Raw genomic sequence first — 17536 nt, forward strand, 5'->3', positions numbered from 1 at the left:
TTATATAGCACTGTAGATTTGCACAGCGCTGTACATAAAAACATTAAATATAAAAGAGTAAACCTGCCTATGGCGTACAATCTAAGAAATAATAGGATAATACATATAAAATACATAGAAATACAGGAAATGGTTCAATAAAACAGACAACAAAAAAGAACATCAAATAGCAAGTGACAATCACACAATCCCAACCATACTTAAATCAACCATAGTTAAAAATGAAAGTTGTCATCTCATCACCATATCCAAAGTTTTGTATTTCTATTGCTACTTCACATACAACCCACTCATTCATAGCTATAAAGCTCTGTCTCTATATATCTGATAAAGCAGACTTAAGTCAACGAAAGCTTATGCTACCAACATCTCTCAGGTAGTCTCAAAGGTGTTACAAGAGCCCACTGCATACAGTATTAGTATGTTTGCCAAAGTTATTATAATGGACCAACATAATTCCATTTTCTTTATGCTCTTGTACTCTCAAACCACACTTACTCAGAAAATAAGGACAACATTATATTGTTCTGCCACGTTTTTTACCCTCCAGAACAGGTAAGAAAGGAAATAACCTGAATTATTTTAAAAATGCAAAGAGTACTTTTTGTGCTCTTGTAATGTGGTGGCTCAAGTGGTTAAGACATTGACTCTGTTGATTGCAAGATTGGCAGGCTGACAGTTTGAGCCTGAGTGCTGCATGCTGGGATGAGCTCCCATCACTAGTCTGCCAGCCTAGCAGTTTGAAAGCATGCAAATTCAAGTGGATAAATAGGTATCACTTCGGTGGGAAGGTAACAGTGTTTGGCACAGTCATGCTGGCCACATGACCACCAGAGCAGTCTTCGGACAATGCTGGCTCTTCAGCTTAGAAACGGAGATGAGCACCGCTCCCTACAGTCGGTTATGACTAGATATTCATGTTAAGGGACTACCTTTACCTTTTGTGCTCTTGTAACCTACACAGACTGTCTAGCCTAGCCCTGTAGGTGAAGAATCAGAAAAGATCTGGTAGGAAATTGGGAAGCTTAATAGTAACTATGGACTCATCACATTGCATATTTAAAATGAATCTGGGCATGGATCATGTACAAGGGAATATGGTATTCATTTCTGTATCTTTGGTATGTCTTATATTTGTATTATCACTGTAGGGCTATGCTTTTCAAGCTGCACCCATCCATTGATGAATCAAAGGAATGCGTAGGCTGCATGAGTACAATGTTTGCAAGTGCATATCAAACTTCCTCTTTGGACACAAAGGATCTAACAGTTATATTCATGCATTTAGCTCCAATTATGGCAATTCCTTTATTATTCTATATAGCTGTGGTTTCAACTAAAAGAATGTTCCTTACTTTAAATCTTTATAAGTATAATTATAACTAGACTTTAAAGGAACCATGTAGAGGGATATTTCGCAGGGTATTTAAAATATCCAGCAAAACCGAAAATCCACCATCTACAGTGCGTCCTCGCCTTACGCGGGGATCCGTTCCAGATCCCGCCGCGTAAGGCAAATTCCGCCTATGCTCGAGCCCCATTGTTTCCAATGGGGCTTGTGCACGGCGGCGCGCAGGGTGCAACGGGCGCGTGCGCCCATTCAATTGAATGGGACGCGCTGCCCCTTCCACCCTGCGTGCGCGCCCTGCAGCTTGAGCGCATATGCTCAAGCCACGTATGGCGCGCCCGCGTATGGCGCAGGCGCGCTGTATAAAATATCCACCATCTAATCCATGACTTGTACTTTCAATTTCAGGTTCAACTAAATCTTCAATAAATGAAGTCTCATGTCAGTAACAAAGTTGTTCAGTTTAGATTAGAAGCTTATGGTCAAAATAGATGAGACAGTCTTCACACAGGTAGTAATTGTTTGATTTTTCAAACCCCCAATCTGGATTATGACCATAAAAAGGTAAAATCTCTCTCTATCAATGCATGGTCCTGGTCTAATACAGGATTTTGTGTTATTACTATTTGGCTTTTTAATAAAAGCAAAAGTAATCAAATTGATTTTTGCTAGCATTCAGCTATATAATAACTGAGATATTGGGTGTATCCAGATGAAGCTTTTATTAAACAATCAGCCTGCCTCATTCAGAGATTTACAAGGAGATGTCTTCAATCTTTAATTCTTTTTATATATATAAAAAAAGCACTAGAAGGAACGATGGATTATCTCACCTTTTGATTGCTAACAGTTAGAGATTTTTATCTGGAAAAAGCTTAAAATACTGGCATTTTAGTGTTTTTAAAGAATGAGATTGTGTTCCAAGGTATAATAAATAAAGGCAAAGTAAATATAAAATTATAATTGATCTGTTCAAATAAACAAATGAGATTATCATTCTCTTTAAAGATTTAATTACACTACAAGGCTATGGTTACCTTTTCAGTGACAAAATCCTCTTCTGATATCTCAGGAGCCAAATAAAACATATCATAAGAGCCTAAAGACAGTAAGAAAAATCCACTTTAATTTTAACAAAAACTTAATATGCATTAACAGAGCAGGTAATGAATTGATAATCACTAAAATAAAATAGATTAGCAGCTTGCATTTACCTTCACTTTTAGGTGGAACAAAGAGAATGCTTCCATCACAGTTGATCATGACAGAGTCTAGACACAAATATGCTGAAAAACATATAATGGAAATATTTAAATAGTCAAGAATCTAATAAGGACTTATGCATAAATAGAATAGTGAAGAAAGGGAAAAATAAAAGCTCTTCATAAACTTTTCTGGCAATGTATAAATGGATTCAAAAATGTAAGGCTCTGAAAGATCCTGAATTGATTGAGCTTATTCCTGAATTGTTCACTGTCTTAAGAGCAAGAGGTATTTTTTCCTCCACATCAGGCAAATATACCATAGCAAAGGTATAAGCAGATGCTACTGAATGTTTTTCTAAGGTTTTCCCTGAAGAATATACTGAGGATAGGCAATTAACAGTTCTCTTGATTGGCTTCATCACCTTTCAGTTAAGAGTCAACCAGGGAACCCGTCTTAACCCTGAAACTATTTCTCCCTGTTTGAATGCCTAACATCATTATTGATGCCAGAGGTTTGTTAGATTGGGCTGAAAGATATCCAGGAACTAGCAATGTTACCACCAGCACCATTTTTTAAAAAAGTATGAAAGAGAAGGTGAAAATATCCAGAAAGAAAAGTGCTAAAAAAAAAAAGCAGCTAGACCTGAGGCCATGGGAGGGACTCACACAGCCCTCCCAAACTAGTAGCACTGCACCTCCCACCAGGCCTAGCCAGCATAACCAATGGTGAAGGATGTGGGAAATTGCAGTCCAACCACATTTTTCGCACACCTGCACTAGATGTTACCAGAAATTTCTCATGCACCAAAATATAACAGAACACCGTTTGCAACATCTTCCAAAATGTTACGGATTAAGGCTTCATCTGCACTCCAGAAATTATGGCACAATGTTATAGAAACCTGGAATTTGTAGTTTGTTTTGGCACCAGAGTGCTCTGACAAAGAGGGCTAAATAACTCACAAAACTACAAATCCCATAGATTTGTATTCCATAATATTGAGCCATGACAGTTAAAGTGGTGTCAAAAAAATAAGTGTTTTGTGGGTTTTTCGGGCTATGTGGCCATGTTCTATAAGAGTTTATTCTTGACGTGTTGCCACCATTTGTGGCTGGCATCTTCTTTCTCTGAAGATGCCAGCTACAGATGCTGGCGAAACATCAGGAATAAACTCTTATAGAACATGGCCACATAGACCGAAAAACCCACAAAACACTATGGACACCGACCATGAAAGCCTTAGACGTTATTTCTGCAGTGCAAATGAAGTCTTACACTAAGTTCAGTCCTCTTCCCATTCCGGCATCATCTTCTTCGGATAACACACGACCCATACCTTGGTTCTGATGTGGGCAGTCTGGATGATATTCAGCACATCCAGCAACAGAACCAAGGCAAAATGAGATTACAATACATTTTAAAAACTTGCCTGTTGCTCTGGATCTTTGGGGAAGATCTGGAACCATCTATTTCCACACTGCTGCCAGTGTCTGCATCAACGAGGTTCAACTTGCTTGTTGAGATCAAAACAAGGCATCCAACACTGGGCACCTCATTCTGACCTCACAGCAAGTGACCTGGAGTGGCAGCAGATGTGCTGGTTTGCCCAATGTGATGAATGTGCAGACAATTGCCATGGTGCAGGGATGGAGGTCAAAGCAACAAATAGAAATGGGGCATCTGTGCGGAAAGGATACCCCGGGCTGTCTGAGAGTATCCTGACCAGTGCAGACAAGGCCTCTGATCCCACCCAAGAAGCAAAATCCCATCCACAATGAGTGGAAAAGGTACCTGATAACTGTAGTGGGCCACAGGGTCACTGCCCCTTTTCGCCACTGGCTTGGGGCCGTGAAAAGCAGCTTCTTTTCTGCTCCCTGGAAGGGGCGTCATAGCCGTAAAGGGGCGACATGATGATGCCCCTTCTGTGCTGCATCATTTGGGTGCTACGCTATTCATACCATGATGCCACACGCCGTCTGGAAGGGTGTGCAGCATCATGGCACAATGGGGGCGAGGTCACAGCATCGAGCATGCGGACACTAAACTGTGACTCTACCCCCAGAGGCTGGCACTTTTCCAGATGGTGTGCTTTTCAGTCTGTTGATATGGGCTAAAGAAAATACCTCTCAATTTGAGGGAGAATCCCACTAAGTTGAAGACTGCAAATGGAGCCTTTACACCTCCTTTTAAGCAAAGCATAGGCATATGAATTCATCTTCAGCAGCTCCTCTGCAAGTCACTCTGTAGAGCAGAAGGAAAGGCTTGCTGCAATGGACGCAGTACTTGGTGCATTCAGAAGATATCAAAAGGATTACAGACCACTTTTAACTTGATTAGACAGAAGCTCAAATCATGCGGTTCATAACTTCCTACATTGCTGGATGCATAAAATGTGGTATCTTCAGCACTTGACTCCATTCCCAATGTTAATTCTAAAGTTTGGTTTACTAAAAGCACAAAGGACGCAAAGCTTATTTAATAATGGACCCTTTCAGTAGCAGGTATTAAATGCTTCAATAGTCACTAGAATGGTAATAAATTTCTTCTCTAAATCTTCTGATATTCCAGCAGAAGGAACTGAAGAATCATTAAAAATCATTAAAATTCTCAGAACCTCAAGAGGTAGAAGAAAATGATTGTCAACTTGTGGAAGGAACTTTTATGTAAAGAAAATTTCCATAGAGTTGCAGAGAATGATAGTCAAGTCAGTTAGTCAAGAATTTGGAATATATAAGGGAGTTACCTACTTAAAATCTGGCCTGAATACTGAATGCCAAATAAAATCTCAGGTGAGCACACAGATCACTTCAATTACTTTGAGAATACAAAGACAGGGATAAATGGACTGACATCTTAAATGAGAGCCAGTCTAGAAGACACACTAGTTATAAAATATTAAACGGCTGTGTAAGAAAAACCAAATCCATGATTTTACTTTATAATTATATTTTTCAAAGCTGACAACATATAGAAAATGACTTTATAGTCATAATAAAAAGAGATGCAATTAATTATTGACTTTAGAGTTTGCAATTATTCTATATTGATTTGCTGCTACACCATTACACACTTCATACACTGTTTAAAACTTTTGCTTGAGGGTATCTCAAGGGAATAGAACATACAAAAAGGGAATAGCAATGAAATACTCCAACTCACATAGTTGAAACTTCTGCAGATATTTCATCGGTATGTGTGGCAAATTACATTTGGGACAATAATACAAAGACAGCCAATGATAATATTATTGACATCGTAAAACACAGAAAATGCAACCTATCATCCCACTAAGGCTGACATCCTGTTAGTGACATATACATCTTGTTACACATGTAGGGTTAATTACTCACCATGATGCCAACAGCCTTAATTTGCTGACAGTGGCATGAGTGAAATTACACATACACCAAAGTTGTGTACTGCAGTTCCACACTATGGTTGCACAGTGCACAATGGCACCCATTCACTGACATCTTTCATAATGCTGCTATTCAGCATGGGAGCTGTGCAGCACTGAGACAGTGCATTTCCACATGTAGATATTTATGCTGCACTGAGGGAATGCTGGATTGTAGCCTGTGTTTGCCCTTTTGGAATTCTCAAAGATCTCAAAGGTTCTCTATCTTCCTCCCTGCTTCTTATTATAGATTAAAGCCCCTTTCAGAGCACTGACCTTAATTTTAATAGGAAATGAATGCATGCACCTCCCATATAGGTGCATGCGGGAGATACTTATTATTATTATTATTATTATTATTATTATTATTATTATTATTATTATATACCAATTTACCTGTGCTTATAGAAGGATTGATCATGCCCTTAGTGTAAAAATAAAGAAACATATTACTTTGAAACACAGACATAATGAGGCTCTTACCTGGATAATCTGTGTATGTTTCCAGAGTAAGCAAGCATTCGTGGCATAAAGCCCAGAGTTCATAGTCTTTCAACGGTTTACCATACCACATTAAGAGGTGTTTAAGAAACACACACTGAAAACAAAATGTGAATACAAGGTAAGAAATAAAAAGCATTTCTGGATCCAAGCTCTTCAGCAAGAGGTACATTCATTTAATTGTGTGCATGCTACTTTATACAGACAAGGCAAGCCAGTTAGTTGTGCTGTCCAGGACATGGAGGGCCTGACCACTGAGACATGCTAGTATGCCCACTCACCCTTTTACCCCTTACTTGTACAGTCCTTTACATTTTGCTATAGAACTCAAAGTATCACAGCTGTTATAACTTACTGATGCACATGAGACTAATTTCCCCCATAACCTTAAATAATAGAGATAATATAAAGACCAGCAGAGACTTAACTGCTGAGGTTTCAACAACAAAGCATGCTAAGGTGACTAAAAATGTTTAATGGGAAGGATTATTCTGCCTTTTTTTTAACTGCTGGATAAAACAAAACTCTGTCATGTGTGGCTCTTGAGGGAAAAAAATAGCAGAGTGTGCTACTAAGAGGATAGCCAGTGTGGTGTGAGAGAGCACAGTGTAGTAGCTTGAGCATAGGACTAGGACTCTGGAGATCGAAGTTGGATTCCTTGCTTGGCAATGGAAACTCACTGGGTGACATTGGGCAAGCCACATGCTCTCAGCCCTAGGAAACTCTGTGATAGGTTCACCATAAGTTAGAAACAACTTTAAGGCACACAACAACAATAGCTACTAAGGAACCCTCCCAGCTATTAAAAGTTTGAAGAAAATAGGATATACTTTACAATCATCACCTGTGTAGTGATGGAGACTGTTACTCAAGAGAAATTGTTAGCATTTATACCCAACCTAACCTCAACTTCCAAATACAGTGGCATTTCAAAGGGTCATCAATTTCAGAATTATATTTATACCCAAATTAAACTTTACAAAGAACAGCAGAAGCAGAAGAGACTGTTTGTGTCCTCAACAAAACCCCAGCTCCATTTTTTGCAACATGTCAAAATCTCTTCGGCTATAGCTGTCATCTCTAAGCTGCCAGCTCTAAAGTCTAATCTACCTTGGCAGTTTTGCTTTGCACATTTTACATGAAAGGCTTCCTCACCATTCAGAGCTCTTCTGTGGAACAAGGAGAAATAATAGGGAAAAGATGAGCGCTTTGTTGCAAGACATATTTATCAAAATACAAGAAATATCACTAGTGAAGTTAGCAGGATGTAACTTAACTGCTCTACAAACACCGGTATTATCTATACTTAGAGAGATTACCCCACCAGACACTAACATTTTGAAATCAGCAACTCACATGCTACTGAACCCTTACAGGTTTCAGATTGCATCTGAATAGTCATATAGGGTTGTGTTACATCTAAGAGAAGCAACCGTATTTACAAAATTCCAGGGACAAGACTTTATCCTTGCCTTATCCTCAACACACTCATTTTAATGTACATTTTAAAAAAACTCAGAGAAAGTGGTATCTGACCTCCAGTTTGAAACCACAAGCTCCAGCAACAGATAATATCCTAGGATGCCATAGTTTTTGTAGCTTGCTTTTTAAAGTCATCCTTACATTTAAAACAGACATAGCAAACCTTTTTTTTCCTGACTGTATTGTTTAAGAAACAATTTGTTTTGGGCTACATGTTGTTGGTGGAGAAGGGATGCCTTCCTTTTCTCCTCACCCCCTTTGCCCTCCCTCCTTTTCCTCTCATGTTGGTTTTGATACGAAGTGATTGTCACTCAGACCTAACCTATCCATACCTCTTCCCCTTTCACATCCTGTTTGATTATCCCATTTTTTTTTAAAAAATCCTGTAATTACAGGTAGTTCTAAAATACAAGATTCATTTACACTTCTTATTGGATGTAGTAAAGGGCCTTTTTAGCTATGGCACCCCATTTGTGGAATATCCTACCCAAATGGCACCAATATTGCTTTCTTTTAGGCACCAAGTAAAACCTGGATGTTTTATAAAGCCTTGGACCTCCCTGATTTATTTCAGAATATGAATGCATGTGATTTTAGAACTGTTTTAATATTTCAAATCTGTTTTAACTTTTTAATCTTATTTAATGTGTTTTAGTCCATTTAAATTATTCTGATTGTTTTAAATTGCTTACATTGATTTTACTTGTACAGTACCCAAAACTCATATAATGTGGGTTGGAATAGAAATATTTTAATATAAATAAATGAATGAATACATTCTGTGTATTCTTTATGTGGAAACATTTCTGATCCATCAACCCTTTTATAGCTAAGCTACATAAACTGTGTGTTGCATCCTTTTATATCTGAGCCACATAAACTGTATATTAAATGGTTAAAAAGGAGTGTCCAAAAGAAAAAAAAGAAAAGAAAACCAGTTGGGTATTAAGTTTAAAAATGAAAATCTTACTTGCCACTTTGGTTTCAGGCACATTGGCTTGGTTCATTACCACAAAAGCCAGTAAGGAAAAGAATGTACAAGATATACAAGGAGAGGAAAGACCTATCTTAGTCTGGAATAAAGGGAATATTTATCCCTGCATATTTACTATTATTCCATTTCATTTTGTTCTTGACACTGAAAGATACCTGGGAACTCGGAAGCTTGCTTGTTATTTGTAACATTTCATTTGTCCAAATTAAGATTTCACAGGAGAGCTACATAAGAATTATTCTCAATATTCTAGGAAGTTTAAACATACAACAAACAACAAATGGTCTGATAGTAAGAGAAACTGTGAAATAAACACTGATAGATGTCCTGCCTGAATACTGAAATTTCTTCTTAAAACAGGGATGGGCAACTGTTAGACCACATTGCCCACCACTAAGTATCTTGAAAGGCCACACTATCTTCACTATAACCCCACCTCTGCATTTTTTTTAAAAAAAATATTTTACACACACTCAAAGGTTCCCCCAAAGTGTGTGTTTGCAATTTAGTGGCAAAAAAACTTTCTATGGCCCCATACAGACAGGCCAAAATAAAGCTGCTTCGGGTCACTTTGGAGGTATGCTGTTTAAATGTTGCATGTGCCCTAAGAGTCTGGAAGCCGCGCAGAAGCCACAACCTAGTTCTTAGGACTGGAGCACAGCTTTGGCGCAGCTTCCGGACTCTTAGGACGCAAGCAACATTTAAACAGCATACCTCCAAAGTGACCCAAAGCAGCTTTATTTTGGCAATCTGTATGGGGCCTATATTTTAGAGGGTGCTGGAAACCCTGAGGGTCCTCAAATATGTTTTCGGGGGATAGCATGTGGCCCAGAGAATGCACTTTCCCCATCACGCAATAAAACAACTAACAAATTTCTGAAAGTGACATCACAAAAACTAACTGAGGGCCCGTACAGACAGGCCAAAATAAAGCTGCTTCATTTCACTTTGGAGGTATGCTGTTTAAATAATGCATGTGTCCTAAGAGTCCGGAAACCATGCCAAAGCCACACTCCAGTCCTTAGTCTACGAAAGTTTATGCTACCAACTTCTCTCTTTCAGTTAGCCTCAGAGGTGATACCAGATCCCTTTTGCATACTGATTTTCCAGACTAACAGGGCTATGTCTCTGAATTCTGTCACAAAACCTGTGACAGTTTTTATCTGTAGTTCAGACAGTTTTAAGAAGAAGGATAATCCATGAGTACATTTAAGATGTACCTAAATGTTCTTGTCAGACACTTGAAAAAAAGAACAGCTCTTAAAAGCTTCCAATTCACTCCTGTGAAATCTACCACAAATTGAAAATTTGAAATGGAATAACATTTTTAAACAGGTCTGCAACAAACTAAGAGTGCATATTCTGACCTTTGAAATAAGTAAATACAGTGGTACCCCGGGATACGAATTACCCAGGTTACGAATTTTTCGGGTTACGAAAAAATCCCATAGGGATTTATTGTTTCGGCTTACGAAGGTTTCTTCGGGTTACGAAAAAACCTCGGCGCTATTTTCCGCCACCGGAGGGCAGCAGAGAGCTATTTTTCCATTAGCGCCTATGGCAATTCGGCTTACGAAGGTTTTTCGGGTTACGAAATTAGCCGCGGAACGAATTAATTTCGTAACCCGAGGTACCACTGTACAGGAAGTTTTTATTCTAGGAAAATGAGTGAGTGGAAGAAAACTGCCTAAAACTCTTATTTCTGGTGCTACATCCACACTGCAGAAATAATCCAGTTTGGCAACATTTAACTGCCATGGCTCAATGCAGTGAAATTCTGGGAACTGTAGTTTGCCGTGGCACCAAAGTTCTTTGACAGAGAAGTCTAATTGTCTCACAAAACTACAGTCCCAGAATTCCACAGCATTAAGCCGTTGCAGTTAAAGTGGTGTCAAACTGGAGTATTTCTGCAGTGCGGATGCAGCCTATGAGAATCATTATAGTACAAATGTCAGAAACATCCCCACCCCTGATTGTGTACTCTAATTATACTTGGTTCTATCTTAGGCATGCAAATACAAATGCCATCACCTACATTAATGGAAATACAGTATGTGCTGGCTGCATTGATTTTAAACTCCATTTTTGGAAATGCTTCTACATCTCAAGGGGCATTTGTTTATTTCCCAACATGTTTTTATTTTAGGTAAAGGCATCTTTTTCTCAAAGGAGTGTATTCCTTTTTTGAATAGATAAAAAATTATCTACCCTGAAAACTGCATCTTTATCTTAACAAGGTTCATTAGAGGGCCACAACAATGGTTACCATTTGAAAACAGTGTATTTTGCCTCAGTATAAACACATTATCTGGTCTGGCTTTCACTTCAGTCACAATTTAAGGGTCTAGGTCACCAGCACAAAGCAACAGATAGAGTGTAAACACAAACTGAAGCTTTCCAGTATAAAAGCCATAGCAACTGAATGAAAAGAAATGACACACCAAGACTTGAATTAAGTAGGTTAAAGGAAAAAGCATCCCCAGTCACACTTGAATTGACAAAATGTTTATTTGTGAATTGCAGAGAAAAAGACATTTTTTAAAAGTCTGGACATAGTTAGGAAGCCAGCAGGCAAACAGGTTTGGCAATGTACATTTGTGGAAAAGCAAAGGATAAAGGATGCAAAATGATGGCATTAGTGGAGACATATTAACTTCAAGGAAATAACAGTGGCAGATAAGCATTGCTGCTAGAACAAAAGAGGACATAAAAGCCAACAGGGTGAATTCTGGAAAAGACAGCAAGTAAGCTCTACATAATAAGTACAGGTACAACCACTTGCATTTTCAAAGCTATGCCCCTAAAAACAGAAAAGGTGAAAACAGTTATTGCTAATACTGAGACATACCATATATAGTGCGCACACGTCATACGTGGGCGCACCATACGCGGCTTCCAGCATACACTGGAAGCTGCACCGCGTCTTCCGATATAAGGACTATATTGTCTGCATAAGCCCTTAACATAAATTCAGATCCTTTTACTGTTGCACATCTTATTCTCTCATTAGCTCTTATTGAATTATTTAGTACAGTACTTCCAATGCAAATATAAATAATAAAGGTGATGGGGGGAACCTTGCCTTGTGCCCTTATTAATTTTGAATTCCTTTGTCTTCTCCTCATTTATAATCAGTTGAGCTAATTGTCCTTTGTATATTTGTTTGACCCACGCCACAGTGTTCTCCCAAATCCATTCTATGCATGATTTCAAACATAAATTCCCAACAAACAGAATCAAAAGCTTTTTCAGCGAAAATAACTTCAAAGCTATTTTCTTATCAATATTCACCGAACAATATTTCATTATATTTAGTAGGGTTCTTATATTGTTTCTTATATGCCTCCCAAGTAAAAGGTCATTTTGGTCTTCATGTATGATTAACATTAGGATTAACCCCGATTTGAGTGTGGATTGTCTTTATGTGGGAAAGCAAATTCCGCACCAAATCTGCGCGATCCCTCCCTTGCACCCCTCCTGGAAAATCCAAAGAACTGATAAGCAACATCAGGCAGCTGTTCACACATCGTCCCACTGTGCTGTCTGATGTTGTCACTACTGGTGTGGGTAACGAATAACCTTTCTATTGTGGCAGGCAGTTGGGACTTTTCTTATCCCACTGCTGCCACCAATTTATGTAACGCCAACACTCCTTCACCTTATGGCAGTCCTATAGGTTTTCTTTTCTCACCCTTCTGATTAACTAGTTTATGTAACGAACCCCCTTTAATATGTGGCAGGTTCACAGTACTGTATATTTTAGTAGCGTGGATATAAAATATATGGCAGACCAGCCTTGGAATAAAACAAAATATGAATTTTATTTAACAAAAGGTTTGAACAAATATTTCTTGAAACAAATGGTATTACACAACTGTTAGTTCAGGCACGTTTTTACTTCTTAATGGTTACTTTGGCCTGTTACAGACTGCCAAAATAAAGCTGCTTCGGGTCTCTTTGGAGGTATGCTGTTTAAATGATGCATGTATCCTAAGAATCCGGAAGCTGCAACAAAGCTGCACTCCAGTCCTTAGAAATGGAGCGTGGCTTTGGCGCGACCTCCAGACTCTTAGGACCCATGCATCATTTAAATAGCATACCTCCAAAGAGACCCGAAGCAGCTTTATTTTGGCAGTCTGTAACAGGCCTTTGTTACCACAGTTCAACTTGCTTTCAAGTATTTCTATTACCAGCTGCTAAGGACTCTGTCCCTATTGCCTACTATCCTAAGCTTAAACATCAGAGTATTGCCTCTCAAGCTTACTATAATCATTCTTTAATTAGAATCCCTAACTGGTTAGAAAGTCCCTCTCTCTAGACTATAACCAAGTTCCCCTCTGGAACCGACTCTTCCCCTAACTGTCTCCTCAACTCAACTCCCACTTCACCCCTCAGGATTCTCAAAATCCAACTTCTAACCCCAACTGACTTAACCCAACTGCCAAACGGAACCTTCAAATTCCCAAACCAGCACCTGATTGGCTTAGGGCCTCTGGCTTCTGATTGGCTGGTTTGTAGTCAGCTCGTTACACCTATCTGGGTTGCTCTCTCTGAAATCACAAGAGATCACAAGAAGCCCTTAACATAAATTCAGATCCTGTGATCAACACTGGACACTTTGTTTTCAACCTCAGGGGAACATGCATCAATAGAGGTGGCGCTGGATGGCACAATGGGTTGATGTGTAAACAGCACTATGGTGTTTCTGTGGCATATGACGGTGATGGGGGGTTGGAATTCGGGGTAGCATCAAGTCCAGAATACTCTAGGAACAGCCTTGAGCTATTTTGGCCAGAATAGACCAACCCTGGGAGGAATCTACAGGGTTTATGCTGATGCCCAATCCTAATATGCTATACTGAAGTCCCTACTGCAATTGAATGGTCTCCAATATGCCACAGACATTCATTTGGAACGACAGTACATAAAATGCATTTACAAATTATTCCAGAGGCAACCCACCATGAACACTGTTTTTGCCAGTTTAACCCTTCATGAAAAATGAACAAGAAGTGAACAAGGGTAACCAAACTGTTCTATATGTAAACAGTGTTTTCTTCAAAAAGTGTAACTCTTATATACCATAGCTTTCTAAGTCTCATCCAACTCAAAGAAACAGAGATAGAAAGGAAAAAAAGACAGAAATATAAACCTATTTCTTAATATACACAATAAAATTCTATTTCTAAATATCTTCAGTTGACCACGTGAATGGAAGTTCTCATGTGTCAGCCAAACTAAGCAAACAGGGGGCATGGCCTGGGTGGGACCTCAGGAACAACACTCCAACACAGGAGCCAAGCTAAGCCAGAGCCTGCTTCCCCACACCATCGGGACTCTTGAGGCAGCTGAGTAAAAGGGGGCATGACCTGGAGGAGACATTTAAACGCTCTTCAACCACTCCCCTCAGGAACAACACTCCAACACAGAAGCCAAGTGAAGCCAGAGCCAGCTTCCCCACACCATTGAGACTCTTGAGGCAGAGGCAGCTGGGCAAAAGCTCCTCTGAAGAGCGAAAGTGGGCAGAGTTCATAGCTGAACTATAGTAACAAAATTGCAGCCCTAGTAAATGTATTGTAGTTCTGGGGATATTTGGGCAGGCATCTTGGAAAGTCAAATGGAATATAGCAGGAATGAGGTGGCCAAGGCAGGAACGGGAGATGTAATTGAGGTTGTACAGGGCAAAGGAAGATATGGCTATAGCAGAGTGAAATTTTGTTACAAAAGAAGATGGGATTGATGTTTGAAAGCGATCCCACCTTCAGTTCACTCTGTTACCCAAGGTAAGATGGAGAGCTTATCATCCACACCACAGAACCTTACCTTGCTCCTTTGTAATGCCAGGTCGGTTAAGAATAAGACTCGTATTATCTATGACCTCCTCATGGATGAAAATGCCGACCTGGCTTGTTTCACAGAAACCTGGCTGGGAGAAGATAGCGTCATCACCTGGAATCAAGCTCTCCCAGCTGGGTATGCTGTCATGGAGCAGGTAAGGGAAAGTGGGCGGGGGGGGGGGGCCTGGTTTATAGAGACAATCTCACAGTGACCAGGATACCTTTCCAGAAGATGGACCGCTTCAAGTGTATGTACCTACGCCTGAAGACCAGGGACAGTATAGGGATTCTGTTGGTTCAGGCCTTCCTAGAATAAACACTCAGCCACGAATAAGACTTCCCATCTAGTGAACTCTGCCCATGATGAATTTATTTGGATTACTGTAGTTGTTTTTAATATGTAGTTTTTAATCTTATACTGTTTAATCTTGTTTTAAGGGGGGCATTATATATATATATATATATATGGATGTATTTTAACTTGCTGTACGCTGCTTTGATTGCCTGGCAAAAAGCGGGAAAGAAATAAAAAATATTATTATTATATTATACCTTATGTATTAACTAAATTTTCATAACACTGTGTGAGTAATAAGAGGTGAAGGGAGAAATATATCTTTAACAGACTATGAATTAATGACTGGGCTACATTACAGCAGTCACATAAAAACTTGCTTTAAGTTCATCCATGTGGTAGCTGGAATCATTCATATGGGCTCATTCACCACCATTGGCATTTTTTCTCATGCATTTTTGTGAATATTTAGACCGGTATGGGGGGGGGAATACTGAACTGCATTGGAAGACACCTTATTAAACAGCCTGCCATGCCACATGGCACCAGCTAAATTGCAGGCACAAGCAAATTAGAGCATTGATTCCTACGAAACTGACTGCAAATAAATGGCTCAAGATAATTTCTATTTGCAGACAAATTACCTGTCAAAATATGGTGTAGCTTAAATCCATAGTAATACTTCAATCATGCTACATTTAACCAAACAAATGCTATCATTCAGCTCTTTACTGTTTAAAGTACTGGTAAGAAGAAAGTGCTCAGCAAATACCTGTTGCTGATTATAATACATGCAGTTTAAACACAGGCTACTAACTTTAAAAGCAGACAATCTTATCAACTTACAATTAAATCTCTGCCATGCCACAAAATTAACACATTTTTAAAAGAAGGCTTTGTTTCTCCTACCTGTTCATTATTTTTTATTTCAGGCTTCCTCCCTTCACACTGCATATCTTCAATATAATAGTCTCTCCTCTCTGTGACATTTAGTTCTGGAGAATTTAACAGGCTTGAACTATACCCATTTTTATTAAGTTCTGTAAACATAGTAGTCATGTTAACACCTAACACACATTTTTCATTTGAACTTGGATAATTTTCACCACAATATTGACATGGTTCATAGTCTTCTAGTCTTTTGTAGCCAGGATGTGGCTCATCTGGTTCACTTAATATACCACAGTTGTCTGGAGTTTCAGCAACAGTATGACTATATGGTTGAAAATCTGCTTTACTGTCATCACAGAATGTCACATGGTGTTGACATAGGCAAGATAGCTTTGGGCTCAAATAAAATTCCTCTAAATAATTATCTGTCCCCTGGAAATAGGCTGCTTTTGATTCAAGCTGAGTACTTCTATCACCACCACTTAACTTTCTTCCCATAGAAGTATCTTCATTGTTACTTGTTGATGATAATGACTTGGGTTGTAACTGATTGTGATTCCTTCTTAGTAGTCCATTTTCTATTGTAATGGGAAAGAAAGTTCTTGGTTCTGGCTCAGATTCAAATGGCAGTACTGAAAAGGTTTCCACTTTCCTCAAGCAGTTTTTTGTAAGCACATCTGTCCCCAATTCATGTGTATGAGGTTTTGCCTCTAACTTGTATTCTGTACTCTCCTCCTCTTCCTCTTCACATTTTGTAATCTGAGTTGAAATGTGCAGGTGGCAAAATACTTTATCCACTAGGTTGTTTTTAATTCCTTTTATATCTTCACTTTGATAATTCATAGTACATATGTCAGAGGAATTTCTAGCACTTTCAGCTTTCAAATCTTCTGCATCTGGAGATGAATTATTTCTCAAATTTTCATCTCTGTGTTGTTCATAAAGTGAAATGTTCTGATTGTCTTGTCTTTTCCACAAGTTATCACAACTGTCTGGACACAAAAACAGGCATTAAAACTATTCCAAAATTTTCTCCCTTCACATTCCCATCACATCCAAAGAAAAAGTGGCTTTTATATTGATATTACAGGAATATCCCATACTGCCTTATAGTTAGAATGTCACTATAAAGGAGATTACTATCAAAAGGTAAAATGTGAAATGATGGCATTATTCCTCTTTGCACTGGGCAGGGACAGCTTGGAATATGCTAGCCTCGGAGCTGCCCTGACCTTTTCCCATTGACCCCCCCCCCCCAACTCTGACACTAAGGGCTGGTCTTATGCTTGTCTCACTGAACTGCCTGGTGTGTTTGCTGCTGTGGCAGATCACTTCATTTTGCATTCAGAACAAGGCACCCAGCCTCGATCACATGGCTGGGTGTCTAGTTCTGACCTCAGAGCAAGTGACTGCCAGCAGTGGTGGATGTGACGGGTGATTCAACAGGACACATTTTAAACAGCTGCCCAGTGTCAGAACTGATTTTACTCCTTTACTTCTGGGAAGATCTGGAGCAACTAGTAAGTTTTGAATGTGTGTTTTAGGAAGAGTATGCCCTGCTTCTGGTGAAGAACAGGCCAGACAT

The 17536-nt window shown here is 39.1% G+C and overlaps 1 protein-coding gene across 4 annotated transcripts in view; it reads right to left on the reverse strand.

Moving 5' to 3' along the window:
- Positions 1-17536, reverse strand: part of KNDC1 (kinase non-catalytic C-lobe domain containing 1) — a 103580-nt gene that overhangs the window by 45295 nt on the left and 40749 nt on the right. For all 4 annotated transcript variants that reach the window (XM_042460288.1, XM_042460287.1, XM_042460289.1 and 1 more), the window contains 4 exons: positions 15970-16943; positions 6435-6549; positions 2563-2634; positions 2386-2447 (listed from right to left, as the gene is read on the reverse strand). In XM_042460288.1, the coding sequence (XP_042316222.1) occupies positions 2386-2447; positions 2563-2634; positions 6435-6549; positions 15970-16943 (1223 nt within the window). The remainder of the gene's footprint in view (positions 1-2385; positions 2448-2562; positions 2635-6434; positions 6550-15969; positions 16944-17536) is intronic.

The sequence above is a fragment of the Sceloporus undulatus genome, chromosome 3, assembly GCF_019175285.1.
Source record: "Sceloporus undulatus isolate JIND9_A2432 ecotype Alabama chromosome 3, SceUnd_v1.1, whole genome shotgun sequence".
In the NCBI taxonomy this organism is placed as follows: domain Eukaryota; kingdom Metazoa; phylum Chordata; class Lepidosauria; order Squamata; family Phrynosomatidae; genus Sceloporus; species Sceloporus undulatus.